We start from the raw sequence: 27,840 nt of genomic DNA on the forward strand, positions 1-27,840 counted from the left end.
TTAAGCTTGTACACCTCTGTTTTTCTTTCACTTAGTTGCAATTTTATGTATTGGCCTAATGCCCATATTTGTCATTTTTCGTAGTTTAAAATATGCCCTATTTAAGCATTCTTCTTTTGTGGAACCTAAGTTATTTTCAATTTTTGTTTGACTTAAAAATAAGTACACCTATACATATATGGATTCAGATGACTTTTTTCTTTGGGGCTCCTTTTGGCTTTTACTCAGAAGTAAAGTTTTGCAAATCTTGTGTGTTTGTGCAAGTATTTGAATGTACTTTTAAAAATACTTGAACAAATATTGTTTGTGTATACTACGTTGAAAAATAATCTCCATGATGGAGGCATTTGAAATGTTGACAGTGAAGACACTTTGCAAGCCTGGGCTAATGGTGCAGACTACATTTTCTAAATATTTAGTGGATGTTGGAATAAATATGTGGCGTAGTACTGAGAAGGTTGGTAAACTTGGCTAAGGCTGAAAGTAAGTTTTTTCATCCAGGTCACATTGGGTTGGGGAAAAAGGGTTGGACACCTGGCGCATGTCATTGCTTTAGGACCTGCTAACTGGAACTGGCAGGTCTTAAAGCATGTCCTGCCTCCTTCATTGTCCAGTAGAGTCGATCACCCATCATTGTACGCATTCTATTGCTTTAAGTCACTGTGGCTGCTAAAATGATTCTTACAAATAAAAGAATCTTTCAGAACTTAGAAACCTCTATGCTTCTCTGCTTGACCATCCCGGCCTGCTTTGTGTTTAATCTCTCCCTTCCCTTTTGTATTTGTTTAGCACTGCTCTTTGGTGGCGACACTAACCCTGCTCATCCGAAGCACATAGGAAGTATTGATCCCACCTGCAATGTGGCTGACGTGGTGAAAGGTAAGGAGACCATCGTAATGTTAGTTATTGTAGTTCAAATAAGATTGTGGCTTAACTGAGGCAGCTTGACTATCGGGTTATTCATCAGGTTATGTTGCTAAGTTGTTTACTGATTCTAGGGTCAAGCCACTTGATCCAAATATGAAATGTTCTTTCTAGGCAGTTCAGGAAAGATGCATAATTAGTTAATGCTCAAAATGGGAGTTTCTCCTACGTTGACTAGGGTTTTACTTGTAGTTCTATCTTAAAGAGTAAGCACTTGTTAGCTTAAGATTCTAAGTTTTCGTTGCCACCATTATCTGAAAATTTCAGAGAATGCAAATCCTTATTATAAAATATGACTGAATTCACATGCTTGTAAAATTTAAACATCCTTCTGATGTGCACTCCAGGTTTTAGAATGTACATGACATATGGGCTTCAGGGGTTCACTGGACATGGGGCTAGACACTGTTTCAGTAGCCTTAGGGTAGAACAGAGCCCTTGAGCCATAAGTCCCTAGGACCCAGGCACTTTGGTTTTGAACAGCAGTTTCCTTGTTATTCGTTTAGGATAAGTGCTTGTTGCCCAAGCAGAGTGACCCCTGCTGTTGGAGCTTAGAGGGCCAAGGGAGGTGGCCCAGTGTGTGCAGCCTCCCCAGTAGGGGAACAGACCAGACCTTTAGCAGCCATAGTTAAGCAAAACCTGTGCTATTTGTTTATCCAGGGAATTCCTAAATCCGGGGATGAGTCCCCAGGCATGGGCCTTTGCTCAGCCTAAGATTGTCGAGCTGTTCTGGCCTCTGTTTAATTAGGAAACATTTACTCAAATTATTTCAGTTCTAAGGTGACTAGGCCCCGCCTCAGCTCCCTAAGAACCCTGTGGGTTGCTCTCTCACAGATGACCCTGTGGTTGATCATGACCTCTGCAGGCCCCCAGAGGGGAAGGGAAGCAGGATTGGTCTTGTCATAGCTTATGTGTTCATTAGCCCCAGGCCCGATGGCTTTTATGAATCAGAAAACCTGGTTCAGATGGTTGACTGACCTTAGGGAAAAAGGCACACATTCAGAAAGCAAATTGCATTATTATATACTGCACGTGTACATTTTCTCTTGCATTGTAAGCAATTTGAGGTCAAGGTTTATGTCTTACACTTGTTTTGTAACTCACATAAAACTTAGTACATGCCTGTGTAGATGGTCAATGAATATTCCTTGGTTTGATAAATTTTAAACCTTTTGATAACTTACTTTTTTAAAAAACTGCTTGAGATATAATTCATATACGTACTATACAATTCACCCATTTAAAGTGTACAATTCGGTGGTTTTTAGAATATTCACAGAGTTGTATAGCCATTGCCACAATCCAGTTTTAGAACATTTTTATCACCTCGAAAAGAAACCCCCATACCCGTTAGCAGTCGCTCCCCACTACCCCTCTCCCCAGCACCAGGCAACCACTAATCTACTTTCTGTCTCTATAGATTTTCCTCTTCTGGGCATTTAATATAAATGGAATCATACAATATGTGGTCTTTTGTGTGTGCCTTCTTTCACTTAGCCTAATGTTTTTGAGGGTCGTCCACATTGTCACATGCATCAGTGCTTCATTCCTTTTTGTAGCTGGATAATACTCCAGTATGGATTACGACGTTTTGTTTCTGCATCAGCTGATGGACATTTGGGTTAGCTGGACAACCTTGGACATGTTATGTAACCTCTTTGGGCCTCAGTTTCTTCATCTATAAAATGGTGCTATTGGGAATTCACCTATATCATGAGGTTAAACGAGTTAAACTTTATAGAGCCCCTAAAGCAGTGCTAGCCCCCAGTGAGGGCTGTGGACAAGTCCACAGGCAGTCATCCTTGGGCATCATACAAGTCGTTTGGCTTCTTATTTTTACTGTTACTTATATAATAGACTGCTGCCTTTACTTTTGTTTGTGGCATAAATTATAAAGTATCTTTAAAAGTCAGGACGTTTATAAGACAATTGGATATTTGACATTCAGGAAATATTGTTAAGTTTTCAGATGTGATATTGGTATTGTGGTTCTGTTTTTTTAAAGGAGTCCTAGCTTGAAGAGAGGTATTTTGAAATATTATGCATGATATAAAATGACATATGTGATTTGCTTCAAAATGATGCACAGGGAGGGGGGTGAAAAAGATCGGACGTGTGTTGAACCCTGCTGAGGCTGGTGATGGCTTCGTGAGGATTCGTTACACTGTACGCCGTACTTTTGCATATGTTCGCAGTTCTTCATAGTAAAGTTGTAAAAGCAGACTCATTTTCATCATCTCATTGTTTCTTCACAAAGTCATTCATTAGTTTTTCGAGTTTTTAACCACGAATCAGGACAGCTAGATAAGTAAGGGGATTCTGGGCCGCTGTTAGCACTGCTGTGGAGCAGAGAGGTGAAGCCGAGCTGGAGGGAGTCGGAGGCCTCGTGGGAGAGGATGAGGAGGAACCTGCTGCGACTTGATGCTGAAGGCGAAAAGAACTCGTTTGGCAGCCTTCACTGTACTGCTCTTACTGGCCTTATTACCCCCTACCTGGTCTTGGTGCTGTTTCTGCTTCTGTTCATCTCTCCAACAGGGTGTAAATTTCTAAAGGTGCGGAATGACTCTTACTCCCTTTTGCATCACCCCTCTCAGGGACTGAGGTTTTGTACCAAAAACAAGCTGAAGATTATGTGCAAAACAATTCAGCCGATATTTAAAGGAAAGAAACTGGAAGTTTATGCTTACAGTCTGCCTCGTGGCTTCCTGCTTTCTTTGTTCTTTTTAGTCACGCTTTTGACCACAGGCCAGATCTCCTCCTCTTTCCGCCCTCCTCCTGTGCTCACTCACAGCTTTATCTTTGTTCTTTCTCCTGCCCTTTTTTACTTTTTACCCAGTGAGACCACTATTGTACCTTGAACAAAGTTTGCTCCATCCTCTCATTTAAGCATTCCTACCTCTTGCTTGGCATAACTTAAAGCCTGGAATCCTGGTGAAGCTGTATCCAGTCAGAATCACCCCTCATGCCCCTCTGCCACTTGGAATGCCACTTCCCCCAAGATGCATGCATGCACGCACACTCCTACCCCCCCCCCCCCACGCTCATGGGGTAAGGAGGAAGGACTGGCGTGCTGCCTGCTCCCCACCGTATCTTTTGAACCATGTTTTTCATTTCTCAACAGCCTCTCCCTTTATGGAAAACAGCAGTGGAGGGTGGTTTTAGATTCTGAAAGTGTATAAACATGGAAAGCAACATCCACATGATCAAGTCTTCTGCCACCCCTCATTCCCATCATAAATCACACCTACTGATACCCACAACACATTAAGCACGCTTGGCTTGTACATACTTTCTAGAATGCTGCTGTGCTGCTCCCACCTCCTGAAGTGTATGCTTACTAAGGGTCACTTGGTTGTTCTCAAACCATTGGTATAGGTTATGCCACCTGTTGTGACTACATTATTTAAATGTTATATAAACTAAAGAAATTTGAGTACAGAAAAGAGACTTATTTCCATTAAATTGAGTTGAATTCTTTGGAAAGACTTGATAAAGAAGTCTCTTAAAAATGTAATGAAATGACTGTGAATAAGATAACTTTTAGGTTACAGGGCAAAGTAAAAATCTTGGAAGGAATCTGCACTGATCGCTTCACAAGTATCTTACACTTTAAAGAAATAGGAATTGGAGTTCATAGGTGTATGTGGTATTGTTTACTAAGAAAGATGGCTTGGAACCCCAAACCGATCCATATTCAAAGAAGAGGCTTTGGCCTTATATGAAAAGATTGGCAGAGGAATTAATGGTATATTCAAGTGTGCATTTTAAGTTAATGTTTACAATAGTAGTCATATTTTATGGTTTCCCATTTTATCCAACATTTTTGTCAGTCATCCAACTCCTGTTTCCACTTGGGTCAGTTAAGGGGACTAATAACCATACTACCAAAATAATAAAAAGTGCTCATTGGGAATACCACTCAGCCATGAAAAAGACAGAATTGTCCTATTCACAACAACATGGATGGACCTTGAGGATATCATGTTAAGTGAAATAAGCCAGACGGAGAAAGACAAACACCGTGGGATTTCACTCGTATGTGGAAGATAAACAAACACACAGACAAAGAGAACAGTTTAGTGGTTACCAGAGGGGAAGGGGGTTGGGGGGGGTGGGCAAAAGGGGTAAAGGGCATATAGATATGGTGACTGACAAATAATAATGTACAACTAAAATCTCACAATGTTATAAACTATTATGACCTCAAAAAATTATTTTTAAAAAGTGCTCATTGAAGAAAAGTTAGAAAATGTGAGAAAAGAGAATAAAAATTACCTGTTTTTATAACCCAGTGAGAACTTTTATACATTTGAATTCATACCAAATTTCCAGATCGGTGTGCAACCATGAATAATGAGAGTAATCTTTGTCTCTACAAACCATAGTATTTACGTATTTCCCCATCTGCAGCACTAATGCCCATCATGCATGACCTTCTTGGATGAATTCAGTACCTGACAGGAATAGCCTCTATTCTGCCCTCAGTTTCAGTGTTGTTGGAGTCCTTCCTGTGTCTGATCTGCTATACTCATAATCTCTGTATTCAAATGGTTTTTCCAGCTAGGTGTCTATAATCTTTATTCCTCGGTGGGGTATTAGCCTTAAATCAGTTACCTTTCCTGCCGTGGCAAAATGGGCCGGGCAGCCTAGGTGGAAACCTGAAGGTCTCTCTTGTCCCTGTAGACTAAAGCAAATTTTAACAGTTTTCCGTTTCATTGCCTGCAGGCCCTACTCTTAATTCTCTGAGTGCCAGAATAGCCAAACAGACACTCTTTCTGGCTCAAAATAAGACTGAGAGAGAGCAGGCATGGCAGAGAACGCCAACGGTCAAGAAGCCCCAGAAATCCTTCCGTGTCTTCTAGCAAAAAGACACCCCTAAGTGTCCCAGGAATGACAATCAGAAGGTCTCAAAGGGCCCAGGCCTCACCAGTTAGCTCTTCTTGCCATACCCAAGTGCTGTCAAGGAGAGGAAGAAACCCCTGTCGGTTTCCCTTGACTCTTAGTGAGGTCTTCCTGCTCCCTTCCTCTTTTTAGAGTAGTTGGTATTTTTTCACTGCCTTTTTACCTTCTCCTCATATCCTCTGAGATTTCTCAGTTAATCTTCTAACGTGGCATCTCTATCTCTAATATTTTTCCCTTCCTTTTGTTTTAGGAAGCTTGGTCTAGAGGGAGTCAGGGTTCTGCATTTTAATTATAGCTCTACTTTGATTTTCTCAGCTGTGAAGATCCTGCATGGTGGAAGGGTAGTCAGATATCCAGCCCAAATGACCCCGTGTGTATGTGTGTGTGCATGCCCGTGTGCACACCTATGCATATGCACGTGTGTGTTTTATAGCCTTAGGAAGCCTTAATGAGCTAACAGTGATTCCATACTTAGATCTCTCGAGACAGACTATGGAAAACTTATGTAGCAGGGTAGGGACAATATTTTTATTTTTGACTAGACAGTTGTATAAATGTGTGAATGTGGGGTGCATCTTGTATAATGTTAGTTGAATGTGCAGAACACTGAAGCATGCCTCCTCACTGCTTATTTAGCACCTTAATATCTACCTTTACACACCTGCAAATTATAGACTCATGGTAGCAAATGCTAGAATTAGTGTTGTAAAGCAGTTCCTGTTATCCTCTGGGAGGTGCCTTCCATTGTGGCCCTTTTTCCTCCTTTCTTTGTAAGAAACCAGGAAATAAAATGGAAAATCCTGTGGTAAGATCATTTTAAAGGTACAGACTTAAATACTTGGTACAAAAGTCAGCTCTCACGGCGACGTTAGCTTGCGTGTGTTGTTCCTCTACGCTATTATTGTGTGGCATAATAGCCTAAAAATGGTATCCTGAAAGCGTGTCATTATTCTGGTTCAGAAATAATGTCTTGTGCTCTCACTTTGGGCTCTTCAGGTTATAAGTAACAGAGACCCACTCACGTTAGCTCAAGAAACAGATTTATGACAAGAACCTGCTAGGTCCCATGGTAGTCCAAAGGCAGGAAACACTTTACAGTTGCACCTATAGAAATTGGAACTGGGGGGGCCGGCCCAGTGGCGCAGTGGTGAAGTTTGTACGTTCTGCTTCGGCAGCCCGTGGTTTGCCGGTTCAGATCCTGGTGCAGACATGGCACCGCTTGGCAAGCCATGCTGTGGCAGGCTTCCCACATATAAAGTTGAGGAAGATGAGCATGGATATTAGCTCAGGGCCAGTCTTCCTCAGCAAAAAGAGGAGAATTGGCACAGATGTTAGCTCAGGGCTAATCTTCCTCAAAAAAAAAAAAAATTGGAAGTGGGAAAAGCAGAAAACAAGGTGGTTTTCTGTGTATCTTTGCAACTGGGGTTGTATTCGTAGCCCCTGCACTTTTCTCTCTTGTCCGTAGACTGATCGACTTGTTTAGGGCAATGACGGGCACTCCAGGCCTTCTAGATCATGACAACTCTCAGTGTATCCTGTTGGCTTCTGTCCTGCCTGAGTGTCTCAATCCTCAATTCCCAAAAGGTGGATTTGATTGGCTCAGCCCATCTTTTTGCCCACAACCGCAGGTTTCAGGATTCTGGTCAGCCAATAGGTTGGCTGCCCTTACATTAGATGTTCTGCCCCTGACTTCTCCAGTTTGCTGTAGTTTGGGGGGTGGGAGAGGATCCAGTGCTTAAAAAACCCTGGTGGTTCCCACTTGGGGTGAGTTTTGGACAGAAGAATGATAGGCACACCTTATTGGAATTGCTTTGTAACTTAAAAGGGTTTCTAAAAAGCAGCGTATCTGTGGCTTTGTAATGCTTTGTGGTCATTTATGCTTACCTTGTTCTGGCCGTGCTTCTTAAACTTGAGCTTGGTGGTTTTCTGCATCCTGTTAGACACAGTTAGGGACCTTGGACCAGTTAGGGAGCTTCATTTTTGTCTGCCGCTCACTGAAATTCATCCTAGTCCAGCCTCTTAGGATATTTGTAAACAATTGATTGCATGTGTTTGCAATAGAGGCTAATATTTGATTGCAGAGTTCTATGGTGAATTTTGAATAGAGAAATCTTCTAATAAAAAAATCTAATGAAATAATCCCTGTAATCTATTACATTTTCCTGTGTGCTTTTTCTTAAAACTGATTCGTGGCCAGGTTGGATCTGTTGGGCTGGTTACTATGTGAACCTTCACCCTACTCTTTCTGGTTTGGCCTTTTTTATTTTTAGTCTTATGTGTTTACAGTTTGGGTATTCTAGCCTGGGGAAGTATATGTGTGCCACACCCACAGTTTTGTTAGTTACTTTATGATCAATACCTCAGTTTCCTTGAAAACAGATTCTTTTTTTGTTCTTTGTGAGGAAGATTGTCACTGAGCTAACATCTATGCCAATCTTCCTCTGTTTTATGTGGGATGCTGCCACAGCGTGACTTGATGAGCAGTGCTACGTCCACACCTGGGATCCGAACCTGCAAACCCCATGTCGCCGAAGCAGAGTGCGTGAACTTAACCACTATACCACCAGGCCACCCCGAAAACAGATTCTTAATGTAATGAAAATCACTTATATTCAGTGGTAATAATAATCATTTCCTAATATTTCCTTTTAAAGATTGGTGGTAAATACTGGCTCCAATATATTGCACATAAAAGTATTTTGGTAGGGGCCAGCCCCGTGGCCGAGTGGTTAAGTTCGCGCACTCTGCTTCGGGGGCCCAGAGTTTTACCGGTTGGGATCCTGGGCGCGGACATGGCACCGCTCATCAAGCCTTGCTGAAGCGGCATCCCGCATGCCACAACTAGAAGGACCCACAACTAAAAATACACGACTATGTACTGGGGGGCTTTGGGGAGAAAAAGGAAAAAAAATTTTTTTAATCTTAAGAAAGTGTTTTGGTAAATTACTGTATTTTGAATTTTTGGCTTCTAATTAAAAAATAGAAACGTCTTATTAGCTTATTACAAGTAGAAGTTGCATTTTACTCTAGGATAAAGAAAGTGGATTTATAAGCCAGTAGTTGAATTTTGGTGGTGATATTTTAAAGCTTTTCATTTTTATGTTATTTTACTTAAACAGAAGTGTCCTGTTTGAGTATATATGTACTGTTATACACCCTAATACCCCATGATTAGTCATGTCCTGGGAGAGACAGTGACAGAATTAGCATGACCCAGCCTTGACTTTCCAGGCAAGTGGTCCCCAAATCTAGCCTCTTTTCAGAATTACTCGCTAAGGTTTTAAAAATACGGAGTCCTAGGCCTCAACACAGAGCTACTGCGTCAGAATCTCCAGGGGTTCATTTTATAATTTGTATGGTTCTTTAAACTTGGTAATGAATTCTACATACAGCCAGGTTTGGGTACCACACTCTACGCCTCTAGTTCCCAGTCTGACCAAAAAGAACATCTCTCATCAGGACAATTGACTACACCTCGAGAACTTTCTCATGGGCAGGAGGATTGTTCCATTTAACAAATGCTTACTAGGTGTGCATTGTGTCCAAGGTGTTATAATGTGCTAGGGGAATTTATAAAGATGCGTGTGAATATAGATCTTACCATTACCGCCCCAGAATACTTTTGGCAGGCTGGTGTATGTGAGTCTCGTGATATCTTGAGTTTTTCAAGGATCATAATGTAATTCTTAATTACAACATTGATACACTATAATTTGTACTGATATTTAAAAAATTCTTATTCACATGTGATTTTAGGAACCACACTGGGTCTTTGAGTTTCAAGTTGGCTGCTTCTGTCTGGGCTCCATCATCCTCCACATGTTACATTTTTGTAATACTTGTTTTTAATAGTGCTATTAGAATCTCATGCTATTGGGCAAGCTAATACTGTGAGGAACTAGCACATTTAGTGGGTTTGGGTTCTTTTTCTGTTTTATAGTAAATGGAAGAGCGATGTTTAAACATCTTTGAAGGTGTTACATACTTGGAGAAGTTGTTTTCTGGAGATGCATTGGCCTTGTATATGGATAACGATAATGAAGCATCATTTTAGATTTCAGTATTTGTTGGTTTAAGTAAAGTGGCCTTAGAAGTTCTTGGTCAGCTCTGTGCTGTTGTGTCACTAGGTGGAGATGTAGCATTGTTTGGTGGTGTAGCCAGAGCAAAAAGAGGGAGTCTTGATTTCTTTTCTTTTTACAAATCTACTTGACAGATATTTGATGAGGTTTATTATACCCTAGGAAAACTTATAAATTTAATATAATTCTAAATTTTAATTTTCTTTTTTTAGGGTTTAAATCCGATCCTACTTTAATGGCTATTTTCACACTGATTAACTCTTTTTTTATATTTTTCTCCTCTTACTAACGCTTCCTTGGGCTATCCCTTATTATTTCATCTTGTCAGAGTTATTCTAATGTCTCTATCTGTGATTCTTTACAGCAGTTTAATTCTGAAAGTTCAACAAAATTATCAGAATTTTTATTCTGAGGTCAAATATTATGTAAAATTTTAATTTGGTGTCAATATGAAGTAAATGAACCAAAACTCATAGTGTGAACATACCTTAATCTTATCTTTGTGTTATTTTAGGTTGACAGTGTCAAATTTTAATATTTAAATTTAAAATCTGTCAGGCTCATCTTCTTTTCCTTCCTTCCCTCTTTCTCTTCCCTCTTGAATCTTAAACAAGCATCTACCCTCAGCACGGTATTGATGTGAGGAATATAAAAGAAGTATGAGCCTGTCTCCGAAGAGCTGATACCCAGTTGAGAACATTGCAAATACACCCATGAAGCATTTTAAAGTAATTGGAATATCTGATCTTTAGAAATTGTACAGGTGAAACTTTAAAAAAATAAATCTCACTTTGGAAAACAGTCTGGCTGTTCCTCAAATGTTTAGACATAGAGCTACCATATGATCAAGCAATTTTCCTTGCCCAGATATATACCCAAGAGAAAGGAAAGCACAGGTTCACAAAAAAACTTAGACAGTGAATGTTCATAGCAGCAGCATTTGTAATAGCCAAAAAGTGGAAACAATCCAACTGTCCGTCAACAGATGAATGGACAAAGAAAATGTGGTCTATTTATACAATGCAATATTATTCAGCAATGAAGAGAAGTGAGGTACTGATGCATGCTTCAACATGGATGACCTTGGAAAACATGCTAAGTGAAAGAAGCTGGTCACAAAAGGCCACATATTGTATGATTGCATTTATATGAAATGTCCAGAAGAACAAATCTATAAAGACAAAGTAGATCTCTGGTGGTCCAGGGCTGGGTAGTGGGGGGAATGACTGCTAATGGTTCCAGAGTTTCTTTTTGGGGTGATGAAATATAAAGTTGATGTGGTGATGGAAGCACAATTCTGCAACTACACTAAAAATCAGAGAATTGTATGTACCCTTTAAACGGCTAAATTGTATGGTATGAGAATTATATCTCAGTAAAGCTGTCTTTTAAAAAGTAAATTATCAAAAGATTTAAACTTTGTCAAACCAAGGAATATTTATATTTATTGACCATCTACATGGGCCAGTACTAAGTTCTGTGCGAGTTACAAGACAAATGTAAGACAAACCCTTCCTCAGATTGCTTACAGTTCAGGAGCAAAGGCACGCGTGCAGTACATAATAACACAGTTTGCTTTCTGACTGTGTTCCCCACCTTTTGGGATGTAACCTCCTGAATTCCCTCTGCCAGCTGTCTCTGTAATGGCCCTGACCTTCTTACCCTGTGTCTTTCTTTTTTCCTTTCCAAAGCAAACTGTTGCTCCTCAGACGCTAATAAATATCAGGCCCAACCTGTTACCTTCAACTAACTTAAAGGACTTTTTAAATCAATAGTAACATCTCCAATACCTTAATTGTATGGCTCATGGGAACCTATTCATTCAGCAAATACTTATTGATGTTTCATTTACAAATCATTGGCAAATCTTAAGACTGTTGGCATTATTATCTTTTTTAATTAACGACAGATATCTTTTTGGTACAGTTTAGTCAGGCGGCATGGTGTTTGGAAGTATAGTCTTCAGCTTATAGATTTTCATGAAAAATGCATTTAGGAATATTTAAAAGTTAAACAAATGTGTACTTAGTGTACAGCTGGCCATATTGTCATTAGTGCACTCTTGATGTCATCGTGGTCATTAAAACTTAAAGAGAAATTTTGGTTCAGTTATAGTAATTCTCTTGTAGCCTAAAAAGGCTATTTTTTTTTAAAAGGCAGTAGTGGATTAATTCGGAATCCATCAGGTTAGAAATTGTCTGTGTTTGTTTCCTCTGTTAAGTCGGTCCATCTCTCTGCGCCTGCGTTATGCCTGTCCCAGCTGAAGGTTTGTCTGTCTTTGCAGATGCGTATGAGACCGCCAAGATGCTGTGCGAGCAGTACTACCTGGTGGCTCCAGAGCTGGAAGTTGAGGAATTTAACGGTAAAAGAAAAGTAATGTTAACCTTACATGCAAAGAAGTAAACTAAAATTCGGCTTATACCTGAGCTGTATTTCACTGAGATCCTAAAATTATGCTGCTTTTTCATCTTTTACGTCTTTTTCAAGCCTTTTCTAAATCTTTGGTGAGCTAGGTATATTATTGTAAGGAGCTTTTTTTACAGGAATGTGGAATATATTAGAAATCAGAGTTCTTGGAACAGAAGTCATCAAGGTAGAAAACGCACAAAGATATAAATAGACAGTTCTCAAAATAACAAACACAGTCAATAAAAATGTGGAAAAGTGTTTAACTGTACTACTCAAAAGGAGTACAGACAAAAACACAGAAAAATGCCGTTTTTGTCTTTGAAAATGGCAACCATTAAAATATTTTAATTCTTTGAATTGGTGCCCAGGAAAATACTCTCTCCCCAACACTTATACATTTCTTTTTTTTTTTAATTTAAAGATTTTTTTTCCTTTTTCTCCGCAAAGCCCCCCAGTACATAGTTGTATATTCTTCGTTGTGGGTCCTTCTAGTTGTGGCATGTGGGACGCTGCCTCAGCGTGGTTTGATGAGCAGTGCCATGTCTGCGCCCAGGATCCGAACCAACAAAACAAAACACTGGGCCGCCTGCAGCGGAGTGCGTGAACTTTACCACTGGGCCACGGGGCCAGCCTCCAACACTTACACATTTCTGATGTAGGTTTAAATTGATGCAGCCTTTCCAAAAAAGTGCTAACAATGTTCTTTCTCTTTGGCCCAGTAAATTAAATTAATAGTGGTCATATTCTTTGGTTTAGTAAATTAAACTTCAGGAAATAAGAAAATAGAGACGTGCACAGATGTATGTATAAGAATGATGAGCACAGTGGTTTTCTTATAGAGAAAAATTAGAAAACAACCCAAGTTTTCCCTAATAGAGGATTTGTTAAATTGTGGTATACCCATAAGATAGAATACTATGCAGCCATTCACACTAATGCTTTAAAAGAATATTTAATGTGGGGGAAAAGTTGAGTTTTTTTAACACAGGCTATAAAATTTTGTAATAATGTGGGGGCCGGCCCGGTGGCGTAGTGATTGGGTTCCTGTGCTCTGCTTCGGCGGCCCAGGGTTTGCAGGTTTGGGTCCCCAGTGTGGACCTGGCGCCGTTTGTCGGGCCCCGCTTTGGCGGCGTCCCACATAGAATGGAGGAAGATTAGCACAGATGTTAGCTCAGTGGCAATCTTCCTCAAGCAAAAAGAGGAAGATTGGTGACACGTGTTGGCTCAGGGCCAATCTTCTTCAACCCCTGCGCCCCCCAAAAATGTTTGTCATAGTGCAAGTTCATTGGAAAGTATGTTGAAGCATTTATACCACCAAAATAGAAATAACAGCTCTCTGGATATTGGGGTTACAGCTGATTTTTATATTATTCATATGATTCTATATTTGTTACTTTTTTTTAATTTGTAAGATGCAAAAGAGACATGCTCACTGTAAAAGTGCAGAAATATAGAGTAAAAAGTGAAAGGCCCCACTGCTCTCTCAGGCCCACATGGAGCTGTTTTTATGTAAATGAGGTTGAAACTAAACATGATCTATAACTTGTGTTTTTCACCTCACCTTGAAGATCTTTGCATGTAGTAATGTCATTTAGAGATTATCCACAGTGTAGATTACCATAATTTATTTTTATATTATTCCATATTTATTATATTTTTACCATATATTAATTTATATTATATTTATTCCATACTTAGGTTATTAATTTTTATTAATCATTTCCCATTCGGTGGACATTTAGCATTTATGATTTTCCATATTCCATGTAATGAGCAGTGAAGGGGGGTTTGTGTGTGTGTGTATGTTTGTGTGTTTGTGTGTTTGGAGGGTGGGAAATTGTGAAGGTGTGGAAGTATTTCTGTAGGTTAGATTCCTAGAAGTGGAATGAGTGGACCTTAGATTATGGGCGTTTACATTAAAGATAAACCAAATTGCCTCTCAAAAGTATTCCAAAAATGTATTTCTCTTATAATAAGATCAAAGTGTGGAAAGACTTCAGGCTGCTGTTGTAGGACAATGACCCTACGTTCTACTGAAAGGTATGGAATCAAAGCTGCTTTCAAAGTCTACTGGGTTCTCTAGGAAGAGTTGTACCCCTATTGAATAAATACGCTACCAGTGCCTGTAGGACTTTGCTTGAGTATTCCTGAGTAGAAGCATCTTAATATTCTCTCTGTTTTTTCCTACTGGCTAGGCGGGGCCTGACCTCACTGTCCAGGTTTCTTTTGTCAGACATGGAACTTGAATGCACAGGTAGTAACCACTTGCTCTTTTGCTTGAGTGGCAGCGTCACTTACTCTGGAGGCCAGAGCAGTGAGCCTGTTCTTGCTGACTCCCAGGTGCCATCTTTTTTTCTGAATTTTTGATTTTTTTCTTTCCTAATGTAGACCCCTAAGAAAGTAATAAATGGGATTGTGTAGAACATGCTGTGTGAACACCATCAGTATTAACCGGTCATCACCAGAATTCTGAATATTGGGGGCCAGCTATAGTCAACCTTCTTTATTATCCTTTCTGTAACGCATTTAAGAGAGACATTAGAAATAACAGAATTTTATCTTCCTTATGTCTGGTTTCAAATATTTCTGACTAGCGCCCTGTGGCAACCCATGTGGGTTTCTCCAAAGACAAGTCGCCACATCATCATTCTTGTTCTCATTTCAGCATTCTCATTCTCTTGAGAAATCAGTTGCCAAAACATTAAGTAAATAAACATTTTTACTTTACCTTTTTTACATCCATAGTAAGGCAGCATGGCTTAGGGAAAAGATGTGAGCTTTGTAGCTCGCCAGGCGGTGGAAATCCAGATTCTGACACTTAGGAGACGTGGGCCTTAGACAAGTCACTTCTCCTCTGACGCTCTGCTTCCTCATCTGTAAGCTCACCTACTGGGGCGATAAAAGGGATGTTTCTAGGGCTTCAAATATAGCCCTGGGCATATACTAGATATTTAATAAAGGATGGCTACTGGAAGTCAGGGTCGACTTGGGAAAGATTAGACTTATGGTCACCACTTGCATGTTCTCATATTTCTAGATTAGTCTTTCCTGTGAAGAGGTTGATTCATAACTTTGGGTTTGGTGGGAAACATAAAATTTTCAATTCATTCAATGTATATTTTGTTATAAGAGGGTTCATAGAAAAGGCGCATGTCTATCCTGGGATCTTTGACCTCTGGTTTTCCCACATTGGATACTGTTGTGGATATTTTCAGTCAAGTGGTTCTATACATCAGTCAAAAAGCCATTACTGGTAGCTCTGTTAACAGTGTAGAAATTAATTTTTTAGTAATGATAATAGCCAACATTTATTGACTGCTTACTATGTGGCAGGCTCTGTGTAAACTAGTTTATCACTATTATCTCATTTAATCCTTATATTAACCCCGTGAGATATGTACTGTGTCCATTTCAGAAATGGAACACCAAGGCCCAGGTGGGTTAAATACCTATTACTGTATCTATTAAATACGAGTCAGGAATTGAGCCCCGTCTGACTTTGAACCACACTACATACTGTTTTTAATAGCTTTGTACATTGACTTTGGGAATTAGTTAACCATCTCTAAGTGCCTAGCTACTTTTTCTCTTAAATGCATTTTTTCTGCTTAGCTTCCAGTTTCTTTTTCATTCTTATAGGAGAACTATCTGAAAATAAAATGCTTTATATTCTATGTAGAATTCTGTTGGTATTTCTTAAATGTCATGTCAACTAATGGTATTTGGAGCAACGACTGTGCAAAATAGAGACTTTATTATTTCTTGAGTCTTGAACATAAAAAACCTGGACTGTTTTTTCCATTGCCTTTTAAAGATGTGCCATTAGATAGAAAATGCGTATTCCATTTGCGTCTTATTTTAGAAAGTCAACACACATCTCTATTAAGGGTCGACTACATAAAAGCCACTGGACTCAGGATTAGGGAAGAGTCGCGGACAAAAACACTTGACATGGTGTTTAAAGGAAAGAAAAACACCTAAACTATAAGGTTCCCAAAGAAAAGTACAAGTAATTGAGCAACCCTTCAGATGGCTCCTAGAGAATGTTGGTTAAACTGAAAAAACAAAATAAACTATCCAAGGGATTTTAACTTCCCTGAGATTTGGAGTGAAATGTTAAGTTCACAAGGCTGTTTATATAACTTATCATGCCTTTTGGTACAAGATAAACTAAGCATTCAGTGTGCTCCTGGGCTCCATTAAAATGACAATAAAGGAATACAAAGAAAAACTGCAAAGAAACTAGGGCTCCTCAGTGGACCACTGGTCCCACCTCCTGCCAGAGGGTAACCAGATGGAAGTATGCTGGTTAATGGGACAGAGAGGAAGAAGCCACAAAAGAGGAGGCTGCAGCAGAGATGGCCCCCGTTTTGCCAGAGGTTATCCTGGAGGGACTCTGGAAGCAGAGCCGGGAGGTACAAAGGACTGGAATGGGAAGCCAAAAGGTAGAGGTTGATTGAAAGCTGGTTTAAGGTAGAGCGTGGATGGGTGATGGGGAGGAGCTTGACTCTGGCTGTGCTCTGCCTACAGATAGCCACAAGCGTTTTCCCCTGGGCAAAAATCAAAATCAGAATACTTTCTTCAAGAACAACCTAGGAGAGCCAGCCCTGATGGCCCAGTGGTTAAAGTTTGGCGCCTACCGCTTTGGCAGCCCCAGGTTCACTTCCCAGTCACCAGTCGCAGAACCAACCACCTGTTCGTTGCCCTGCTGTGGTGGCAGCTCACAATGAAGAACTAGAAGGACTTACAACTAGGATATACAGCCATGTACTGGGGCTTTGGAGAGGAGAAAAAAAAAGAGGGAGAATGGCAACAGATGTTAGCTCAGGGTAAATCATTTTGTGTGTGTGTGTGAGAGAGAGAGAGAGAGAGAGACTGGCCCTAAGCTAACATCTGTTGCCAGTTTTCCTCTTTTTGCTTGAGGAAGATTGTCACTGAGCTAACATCTGTGCCTGTCTTCCTCTATTTTATGTGGGATGCAACCACAGCATGGCTTGACAAGTGGTGCTAGGTCTGCACCTGGGATCTGGACTTGTGAACCCTAGGCTGCTGAAGCAGAGCGCTAAACCACTACACTACCAGGCCAGCCCCTCAGGGTGAATCTTTAAAAAACAACCACTACCACCTGGGAAAAACTAGGGCCGTTCATGTGAGTGTTGATAGCCCAAAGTAAAGCTCTTCGTGGTCAGAGGCCAGCTTACTATCTGCTCATCCTAAAGCCAGTTGAAAGGTCCTACCAGGTCCACAGACCTCCAAGTCAGCCTTCTCACTCAAGGCAGAGCCCCATGGGGAAATGAACACCAACTACCACAAGTGATTAATTCGGTTCCTCATTCTTCAAGAAGAATATGACAGCCAAGGTGTGTCAGACCTCGGGTAAAAACCAGCAGCGTGAACGAAAACCTGACTCACATTAAACTTATCAACTGCACTGTCGTGGCCAGAAGACCGCTCACTCCCCCTTTCTAAATTCTGAGAGGAAATAATTTTGAACCCAGAACTCTGTACCTGGCCAAACCTTCAGTCAAGTGAATCAGAGGTATATGGATCGAGAAATGTATCTCCCATGCATACCTTTCTGCAGAGGTTACCTGACTGACTTGATGGTGTGTATAATAAAGATATAAGAAATAGTGAAGAACATTCTAGAACTTCAATCAAAAACACTTTGAGGATGATGGTTATGCAGCACATTTGGAAAGCAGTCGATTCTAATTTGACAAAATCTTAAAGAATAGAATGGATACCATGCAACAGAATAAGAAACTGGAAGATCTTAGTGATGTGGTGAGGAAAGCATGTGTTTTTGGTCCCATTACCCAAGAGGAAGAGTAGTTAGAAGCTCCAGGAAGTATATGAAACTGTATAAGAAAGATACAGTCCACATACCTGGTGACCTAAAAGGGGAAGCATGATTTTGAGCCATTGGAGAAGGATAAAGAGAATCCATTTTACCTTAAGACTGAGAACATTTTCCTTCAAGTGGCACATGAATCGTGTCTTTGGACTCATAGGGAAGGAAACGTTGTCCTGGCACACTGTTGTGGCCGCTCCACAATGATCAATATTTACCAAGTTAGGATGTTACCAACACTATCGATTTTCAGTGTTTTAAAGAAGAACCGATAGGCGAAGCACAGAAGAGTTAATTAGGGTTACAGAACAGAACGTAAATATTATCAACCGAAAGACTAAATCAGAAGTATTTAAGGAGTGGCTGCCTCTGCATACCAACTGGGGAGCGAGATAGGAGAGGGTGGAGGAACCTTTACTTCTTTGTGAAAAAAATTTTAAGTCATTTGTATATACTACTTTAAAAATAACATCAAAGGCTTCGGGATTTCGAATCAAAAGCTCTGGGTTCAGGCTTCCATTTTCAGGCCTCTTCTGTTTTGGTGGGCAAGTCACATAGCCTCTGCAAAGCCTGTGTCGTCACCCACAATAATGCCTCCCATCCCATGAGCCACACAGTATTGTCGTGAGGATTTCATTGGATAATGTATGTGTAAGCTCTTTGTAAACTGCTGAGAACCAAACGAATGTTCGCTCTCCTTTATATTACTGTGAATTACTTGCTTGATTAGAAGAAGTAGTTAGGTTGAAATTAGAACATGAGTGAGTATGTCTGTGTTCACATAGTTCAGTATGTTCATATAGTTTCAGTCTCTTAAGTGATTTTGGGTCACGAGGAGGAGGAGGGACTCAATTTTCCAGCATCTACTCTATAGCCCACTCTGTTGTTCTTAGTGCCTGACGTGGAATCAGTGTTTCTTATATTTTCCTCAGAACATCCCTAATGCCAGGAGAAAGGACTGTAGGTCTTGAGGGGGTGTTGTCTGCTAGCTGCTAGTAGAAAAGAGTTCTGTGACCCTTATTATTCTCTATAATATGCCTTGTTAGTCAAAATTTAACAGAATTTAACATTGCTGTTTAGTCAAATTCACCAAAAAGATGTGCCCTTTTCCTCTGTGGCTTCACATTCCCCCTGCTGACCACTGGCGGGGGTGGGTGTCCCCCAGTTTGAAAAACATGGAGCGATATTTGGATGACCTTACGTAATGCTCAGAACATCCTGACATAAGTGGTAATACTCTGATTTAACTCGACTAAGTTTCAAAGAAATTGAGTAATTTGCCCAAGGTCACATAGCTGGTAAGTGAAGAAACTAGATTTCACCCCAAGTTTGCTGGACTTCAAACCTTATGCTTTTGCTCAGCCTGGCCTTTAAAGGTGGAAACCTAAATTAACCTTTTGTAGACTCTCTTTTATGTACTTGGAAAATAGGATACAAACAACATTCTTGACTTTTTCCTAGTTTTGGTCCTTATTCATTGACGGTTTTGTCTCCGTTTTCAGCCAAAGCTCCAGACAAGCCTATCCAGGTCGTGTATGTGCCCTCCCATCTGTTTCACATGCTGTTTGAGTTGTTCAAGGTAAGTGGAATTTAAAAACACGGAAAGGAGTCTTCATTTTAAATTACTGTGATTCAGGGCATAATGGATTCATTAGATTAGCATAAGAAAAAGGTTTTGCATAACCATTTTTAAAATTCTATTTCTGATATCCTGTGGGTTTTATAATTTGTACACTGTGAGGTGAAAAATTGCTGTGTACAGGATAGTTTTTGTGAATATTAGTACATATTGATTTTGAAGCTTAATTGTACTTTAGTGATTTGATGTAAAATCCATACTGTTTTTTCTTCAGTTATGAGATTAGAGATGCTTTTTAGTTTCCCAACCTGGCAGAGGCTTTATTAGTGGTAGCTGGATCAAAATAAAAGCGTGTTTGTGCCTATTTGTGCCTCTGAACATTAACCGTGTTGATGCTTGAGTAGCTGTTGCAGTCCTGGGAGACGCTGTAACCCTTTTACATGTTTCAGTCAATCCAGAAGATCTGACAGAGGCAGGGGGAAGAGCTGGCCCAAAAAGGACCAAAAAAAAAGACTCTTTAGACTGTACAGCATGAGCTGTTGCTTTTGTTAACCAATAGCTAATGGCCACAGTAACAGTGTTACAGGCACAAGGCACTCGAGCTAAAATTTCCTTTCTTCCAGTGTTTAAAAGCTGAAATTGAGCACCAGAAAAACCAGTTATGCTGGTTTGTTTCCAAAAATTATAACGTTACTGCTGTAACATTGGAGGTTGAGATGGGCATTCAGTTGCGAACCTTCTCCTCCACAGCTGTGGCTGTTGCAGAATTTCTTCTTAACTGACATTTCTTCACTGTTTTTTTCAGCCACATGATTAATTTTTGTGGGAAGCATGAATCCTCTCAGGTTTTCTTCCTCCTTTAGAGGAAAGGTGCTCTGTAAATGCAGACTGATAAGTAGCATGGAAAGTGCATCACTGAGCCTCTGCGGCCGTGTTACACGTGAGAAAAACATTCCTCTTGGTTAAGAGCTGAATAAATACCCTAAAGCAAAAACAAAAAGAAAAAAAAGAAGGAAAAAAAGCATTTAGTATGGCAGATGGAACTAAAAGTAGGTGAAAAGCAAAATAAAGCATCAGGAAATTTTGCCTTGATCTGAACACACATTTAGCTAAGTTCTTTAGAGGAAAAAAACATGCCATATAAATGCAACTATTATTTTTGCCCCACAAGAGAATTGTTGTGTATAAGTAATCTTGTGCTAATTTCTTTTTTGAAATTTTAAATTTTTTAAATTGAGTCAGCAGTATACTAAAAAACGTCTGATTATTTCAGAATTCAATGAGAGCAACAGTCGAACTATATGAAGATCGAAAAGAGGGCTACCCGTCCGTTAAAACCCTTGTTACTCTGGGTAAAGAAGACTTGTCCATTAAGGTAACTGCTTTATTTGCATGTAGCCTTTAATTATCAGTTACTTTAATAGTATCTAGACATTGAGGAATCAGAGGGAAGGGAAGAAAAGGGACATTTATTGCGTGTCTTATTTGTAAGTACTACGTCAGATCCTTGGCTGAAGTTACCTCATTATACTTCATCAGAACTCCGTGTTTCGGGGAGCCGAACAGGATCGCAAAGCCAAGCCTGTTGGGTCCCACCACACTTCCCTGCCTTCTCTGTTGTACACTGTTCACAGGGAACCATGTTTCATTGGGGCTTCAGAGCCCTTGTATGTTGTAATCTGGTGTATACTTTATTTAAGGAACTTGTTGCCTCTTATAAGGATAGAGTGACTACTTCTTCTTTCTCTCTCTTTTTTTTTTTTTGACATTTGTACCTTACAGATAAGTGACTTAGGTGGTGGGGTCCCACTTCGAAAAATAGATCGTCTTTTTAACTACATGTATTCGACTGCCCCTAGACCTAGCCTGGAGCCTACGAGAGCTGCCCCTTTGGTAAGCATCTTAACCTGCTGCTTAAGGAAAGACTGTTAACCCGAGAAGGGCCTCCGACAGAGCTGGCTGCCTCCCCGGCTTGTTGACCAGCCTCCTTGAAGTCCAACGTTTCCGCGTGCTTTGGAGGAGGGGGAGTTTTATGCCGCTGCTAGTTTCTTTGTGAATCCTTTGGACTTAGATTTCTTCTCTAATTTGTGTCCAAGGAACACTCAGAGCTGAGTGCCTCACTCCCAAATACAGAGAAGCAGCATTTGCCTGTGGTTAGACTGCTCCCAGAGCACCCTTTACTGCCTGGCCCTACCCTTGGAGCATGCGCGCAGGAACAGCGCAGCGTGAACAGCTGCAGTGTGGTCCTGGGCTCTTCAGCGCTGCATACCATAGAGGCCCGAATCCCCCAGGGCCTTTGAACTTCCCCTGCCAAAGTTGTTTATATAATTAAAATGTCAAATTACGAACACATTAAACATTTTATATTAAATAACATAAGCAGGAAACATATAGGTGGCGCATGCATTTTCAGAGTCCTTTCTGACTCACTCTGGAAATAACCTTCAGCCCTTTTAAGGCAATGAGAAAAAGCCTCTGGTTACCATGGCAGCGTTTAGATCCTGGGAGGGCCACACTTTCTTCCCCTGCTGAGTGTTTCTAATTGACAAACAACAATCGAACCCTTTGTCATTAAACACAGCAACACACCTATCAGTCTGCAGAATGGTTCAGGGTATAAATTAAGTTTCATTTTCAAGTCCTACCTGACTGATAAGCATGTAAGATTATATTTTATTTGTATGAATAAAATTCAGCCCTTTGCATCATTTATTCAAGACAGAGTTTGTTAACGCAGCATGTTGAAAACAGAGAGGAAGTCATTTGTATAGGATTGAAGAAAATTCGTGAAAGATCAATTTTGAAAAGCATTGCCTTGACCAGGCTGTGAGATCTACTTAAATAAATGTCAGAAGGGAAAAAAAACACTCCAAGCAAATGTAGAGCCTTCCTCAGTTGTTTAAAAGGAACACGAATCATCTCTTCCAGGTCTCAAAATAGCATCTTGAGGGTAGCTGTTATGTCTTAGTTCTTTTTAATGAAACTGATCAATTAGAGTAAGAGACCTTAAGAAATTGTCCAACCTCCCATTTTATAGATGAGAAAATAGGTTAGTACCTTGTCCAAGGTCACTGACCTCATTATGACGCAGTTGGCACTGGCTGTGTCTGTACTCCCTGCAGTGTACCATGTGGCCTCACCTTTTGAAGAAATGCTTCCACTAGCATCTCTCCCAGTTAGTAAACTGTCCTAGAAAACAGTTTCTTCACCAAACACCTTACTTACTACGTTACAGCTCCGTGCCTGACACATGCATTTCTTCTCCGGAAGTGTTCTCCAGTTCTCCTATTGATCCCTTGACACCCTGGGAAAACTGCTGAACCTCATCGCATCCGAGTTACAGGCCCCTCCTCTGTGTTCAGCAGGACTCTCAGCTCCCCTGTCTCCTCACACTCATGACTACATTGGGCTCAGGCCTTCTCGGTTGTTCCTGGTGTGCCTGAGGGCAGGCTCTGGGCCTTGCTGGAATGTAGGAAGCAGATTCCCTGGGCCTCTTCCTGGAGTATGCTGGTTTCCTTGCTGTGGTGACCTCAGTCACCGTTGTGGATATCTTGTCTTCACTACCGGCCATATTCCGCCAATTATAAAGCACTTAAATGACAGTGCGCTCTGTCACACCCAGCCCTGTGAGTTAGGCCCTACCCTGAGGAAGGACTCTAGGAAAGGTGTTAGACAATGGTAGAAATCCATGTAACTTGGTAAAATTGCTACTCTGTAGTAGCCATAATTACAGCTTCCATTTATTTCATTTTCCTGTGTTTTAGGCTCTGTGCCAAGGCTTTACATGTACTATTATGTCGTTTAATCTTTATAGCCGCTCTGAGGTCAGCTTTTTATTACATTTTCCGATGAGAAAACAGTCTCGGAGAGGTTCAGTAAACTGCTCAGAGTTGTGCAAAATGTGGATTTCAACTCATCTATCTGAGCCTAAAGCCTGTGCAGCCTCTAGTCTGTGAGAGCATTTCCCCACTGCCACCTTTGTTAACCTTGTCAGTGGATTTAATCAGAGAGGCCCAAGCTTGCAGTCCAGCATCTTCCCTGTCACCCCAGAGTTATTGAAATTAGTCTCTATTGTTCTTACTGTTCTTGTCAATATCTGTCTTTTTTTCCCCAACAACCTGTTACTGACAGGGTTCTATGACACAGAGATACAGGAGGGTACTGGAATTGTTTTCTTGTCTCTTAAAATATGTGGACTACCATGTATCAAAATACTGTGGCATTCTCAGAATCGTAGGGAGTAGCCTTTCAGGAGTTTTTTTTCCAGTGTGTTAGCCATGGGCCTGGTAGATTTGAACTCCTGCCCTGTCAATTCAATTTTCACTTCAAAGAGCAAGGAAATCTGATAATGAAACTTTGGAATGATGTGGTTTAATTTTGTTACCAGGTCAAATTCCACTTGATTTAGGATTTGCTTTAAAACTGCTAAAAGTTTGCTTAAAATACTAAAAAAACATTAGTCAAAAATTGGAATTTTGCTGTTATTTTCCAAACATATGAAAAGTGGTTTTGAAGGTTAAAATAGATTGTTTGCCATAGATGAGCATATACATCATTTAAAGGTTGGATTGATAATTTATTTACTTCAAATCTGAACCAAGAATTTATTTTAATCTTCCGAATAGTCCTCATACCAATCATGTTAGCGTTTGTGCCTGTCTCAGTGTATTAATTTTCTTTTCTCAATAGGCTGGATTTGGTTATGGTTTGCCAATTTCTCGTCTGTATGCTAGATATTTTCAAGGAGATCTAAAACTCTATTCCATGGAAGGAGTGGGTACTGATGCTGTTATTTATTTGAAGGTACTACATTTTATTTCTATTAAATGAAGGCATCTTTACTTTTTAAAGCTATAAGTTCTAATAACTAATGGAGAAGAGCACTGTATCATCTCTTATATTCAGCTCAGATTTACTTCAATTTTACATGAAAACCAATTATGTCCTACTCTTGGTTTTATGCTCAGATATAGCAAAATATGAAACATGGAGATGTAAAAATTAAAATACTGATTTTAAAACCATAATTCTAAATTGTGATTTTTTAAAAATTGCATATCCATTGAAAGGACTAGTCTAAAAGGAGACAGATTTTCATAAACTGAAGTCTTTTAGTCTTTTTCTTTAAAAACTTACTGGCTTTCCCAAAGTTATAAGAATTCAGTAATCATCATATGGTTATATAAGAGGCTGATCTAATAACAAAATTCTCTGTTACACAGGTTTTCTCATTCATTGATGTTGTCAGACTTATGTGTTTCTAAACTCTAGAATATTTGGAGTATATTTTGAATAGGTAATATAGGCAAGAGTATAAAATTTAAAAGCTGCAAAAGGGAACACTAAATCTCTCCCACCAGTGGCCCTGAGCCACCTGGTGCTCTTTCCCAGAGGTAGCCATGGGTACCACTTCTTTGTGAATCCTCCTAGAGTTGATTCTGTGTTAATAAACATAGAGGGGGGAAAAATCTAAATTTTTTTCACCCAAATAATTATTTCAGCACTTTACTTTTTTTTTTTTTTACTTTCTAATATATCCTGGAGACCTTTCCATATCAGGAAAAATATGATTTCCATATCATATAGAACTGGCTCATTCTTTTTAATAGCTGCATAATGTGTTACATGTTATAACACATACGTGTAATGTGTTATACCATAATTTAACCAGTTATTTGGAGTGTTTATCTTACATGCCAGTGCATCTAATGGTGTGATGTTTGAGATCACTTTATGGGCTTATGTTTATAAATCAAGTATGTATGAAAGTTTCTTTCTTTCCGGGCCCTCTGGGAGAGCGATTGCCTGGTGAACAGTGGTGCTTGGTCTAAGACTATCTGGCCAAGATAATCAAGTATCTCAGAGCAGTATTAACTGAATTAAAATGCTTTTCGTTCTGGTCATATGTATTTCACAACTGGTTTTGAATGAGTGAATGTTTTTATTCCTTTAAAGAAGCTTTAATTTCATCCTGGCCAGTCTAAATAAACTACTAAAATGTAATTTTAATATAACTCCAAAAATATGTATTAAAGTTTCTAATATTTTAAATAGTAATATTTGGGTTCATATTTCACGTGAGAAAAATGACACTGTGGACCTTTGGTGCATATTTTTGTTTTTTCATTAGGCTCTTTCAAGTGAATCATTTGAGAGACTTCCGGTTTTTAATAAGTCCGCATGGCGCCATTACAAGACCACACCTGAAGCCGACGATTGGAGCAATCCCAGCAGAGAACCCAGAGATGCTTCAAAATATAAGGCGAAACAGTAATTTACCACTTTGCTTTCTATTATAAAGTGTCTGATTTTTCCCCAGAATGTACCAGCCAGACGATTGGTACTTTCAGCCAAATCTTCTTTGTGGGTTTTTCACTGGAAAAGTGAAGTGATCCCTAAAGAAAAAGGTTGGCGCAGCTTTTTCACCCCAGACAGGAAGGAGAGCAAAAATTGGGTAGCCAGAGTCGCCATTCCAATAGAGGCCCTGATATTCTAGGAGTCCTTGCCCTGCGGAGTATTAACAGCAGTGAGCAAGGCTAATCCTGCCATGAATATTATTTAAAAGGTAATTAAGTTTGCAATTTGTCATCATCCATAGAGATTGGCAGAAGAATATTTAGAGGAAGGCTGTGGGTGGGTTATAACAAAGTTATAATTATCAATCAAGATAAACAAAATATGGTTTATCCATACAACAGAATATTATTCAGCCTTTAAAAGGAATAAAGTTTGACACATGCTGCAACATGGATGAACCTTGAAATCATTGTGCTGAGTGAAACAAACCAGAGCCGAAAGGACAAATACTGCATGATTCCACTTATATGTGATACCTAGAAAAGTCAAACTCGGAAAGACAGAAAGTAGAATGATGGTTGCCGGAGGCTGGGGGGTAGGGGCAATGGGGAGTTAGTGTTTATGGGGACAGAGTTTCAGTTGGGGAAGATGAAAAGGTCCTGAAGATGGATGATGATGATGTTTGCAAAACACTGTGAATGTACTTAATGCCACTGAAATGTACACTTAAAAATAACCGTTTTTTATCATCTTAACCAGCTGGTAAATTTTATGTGTAGTTTACCACAATAAAAAAATGAAAGAGAAAAATGATCAACCACGGAATAATGAGTTTCACTCTTTTATGGTAATAAGAACAATAATCCAATTTTTGGCTTACGGTTTTTTTTTTCTTCTGACTACCCTTAAGCTCCAACTCTACTAGCAACAGTAAGGGTTCTATTTATTTGTTTAATTTAAAGTAACTTTTTATTAATAGAAAAAGAGGATATGCACATTGTAAAAAAATTTAAAGATGTAAATAAGCAAAAAAAGAAAAGAGAAACCACTGTATTTCCACAACCCAGAGCTGATCAGTCTTAGAGCTTTGTGTATGTTCTTTCAGCTGTTTTGCTATCTGTATATATATATATGTATTTTTCCCAGAATGAGATCGTACTATTCATACTATTTTACAACCTTGTTTTATTTCATTTAACCATCTCCACCTTTCCATGTCAATAAGTTTTCATCATGAAAATTCCCCTGATTTGTCCAAACCTGGATCGATGCTAGGACCACATAGCACATCTGAGTAGATCTCAAGTTGTTTTTCATCTAGAACAGTTTTTTGTTATTGAGAGACCATGCCAGTTATCCTGCAAAAATGTCCCACCTTGATTTGTTTGGTTTTTTCTTTGAAATGTCATTTAGCTTGTCTCCCATTTCCTGTGTTTCCTGTAAACTGGAAGTTCATCTAAAGGCTCAATGGAGCATCTTTCGCTAGAATACTTCGTAAGGGCTATTGCGGAATTGCACTGTGAGGCCCATAATATTTGGTTGGCACACCGTTAGTGATGTTAAGATTGACCGTAGTTCAATCAATGATGGCTGTCTGATTCCTCCATGATACAGTTATTTTCCCCTTCTCTGCTGGAAAGTATTCTCTGTGGTGTTATTTTGGCACTATGCAACCATCACCTAATGGTTTTTAACGCCAATTGATAATTTTGGCCTGAATCAGTAGTTTCATTAACGTTTATAAAATGATGTTTTTTTTAAAAATATCATTCCTTTGACAATTGTTAGCTGACATT

General features: G+C 39.7%; 2 protein-coding genes across 4 annotated transcripts in view; one reads left to right on the forward strand and one right to left on the reverse strand.

Moving 5' to 3' along the window:
• Positions 1 to 27,840, forward strand: part of PDK3 (pyruvate dehydrogenase kinase 3) — a 71,329-nt gene that overhangs the window by 30,404 nt on the left and 13,085 nt on the right. The window contains exons 5-11 of one of the 2 annotated variants that reach the window (XM_005614046.4): positions 790 to 879; positions 12,190 to 12,267; positions 19,671 to 19,747; positions 21,021 to 21,122; positions 21,530 to 21,640; positions 24,437 to 24,550; positions 25,878 to 26,009. In XM_005614046.4, the coding sequence (XP_005614103.2) occupies positions 790 to 879; positions 12,190 to 12,267; positions 19,671 to 19,747; positions 21,021 to 21,122; positions 21,530 to 21,640; positions 24,437 to 24,550; positions 25,878 to 26,009 (704 nt within the window). Of the gene's footprint in view, positions 1 to 789; positions 880 to 12,189; positions 12,268 to 19,670; positions 19,748 to 21,020; positions 21,123 to 21,529; positions 21,641 to 24,436; positions 24,551 to 25,877; positions 26,018 to 27,840 lie in introns of both variants that reach the window. The other variant, XM_005614045.4, reaches the window with a different exon arrangement.
• Positions 19,846 to 27,840, reverse strand: part of PCYT1B (phosphate cytidylyltransferase 1B, choline) — a 152,295-nt gene continuing 144,300 nt past the window's right edge. For both annotated transcript variants that reach the window (XM_070256822.1, XM_023633377.2), the window contains exon 8: positions 19,846 to 20,729. In XM_070256822.1, the coding sequence (XP_070112923.1) occupies positions 20,682 to 20,729 (48 nt within the window). In that variant the 3' untranslated portion in view covers positions 19,846 to 20,681. The remainder of the gene's footprint in view (positions 20,730 to 27,840) is intronic.

Source organism: Equus caballus, chromosome X, assembly GCF_041296265.1.
Source record: "Equus caballus isolate H_3958 breed thoroughbred chromosome X, TB-T2T, whole genome shotgun sequence".
Lineage (NCBI taxonomy): Eukaryota > Metazoa > Chordata > Mammalia > Perissodactyla > Equidae > Equus > Equus caballus.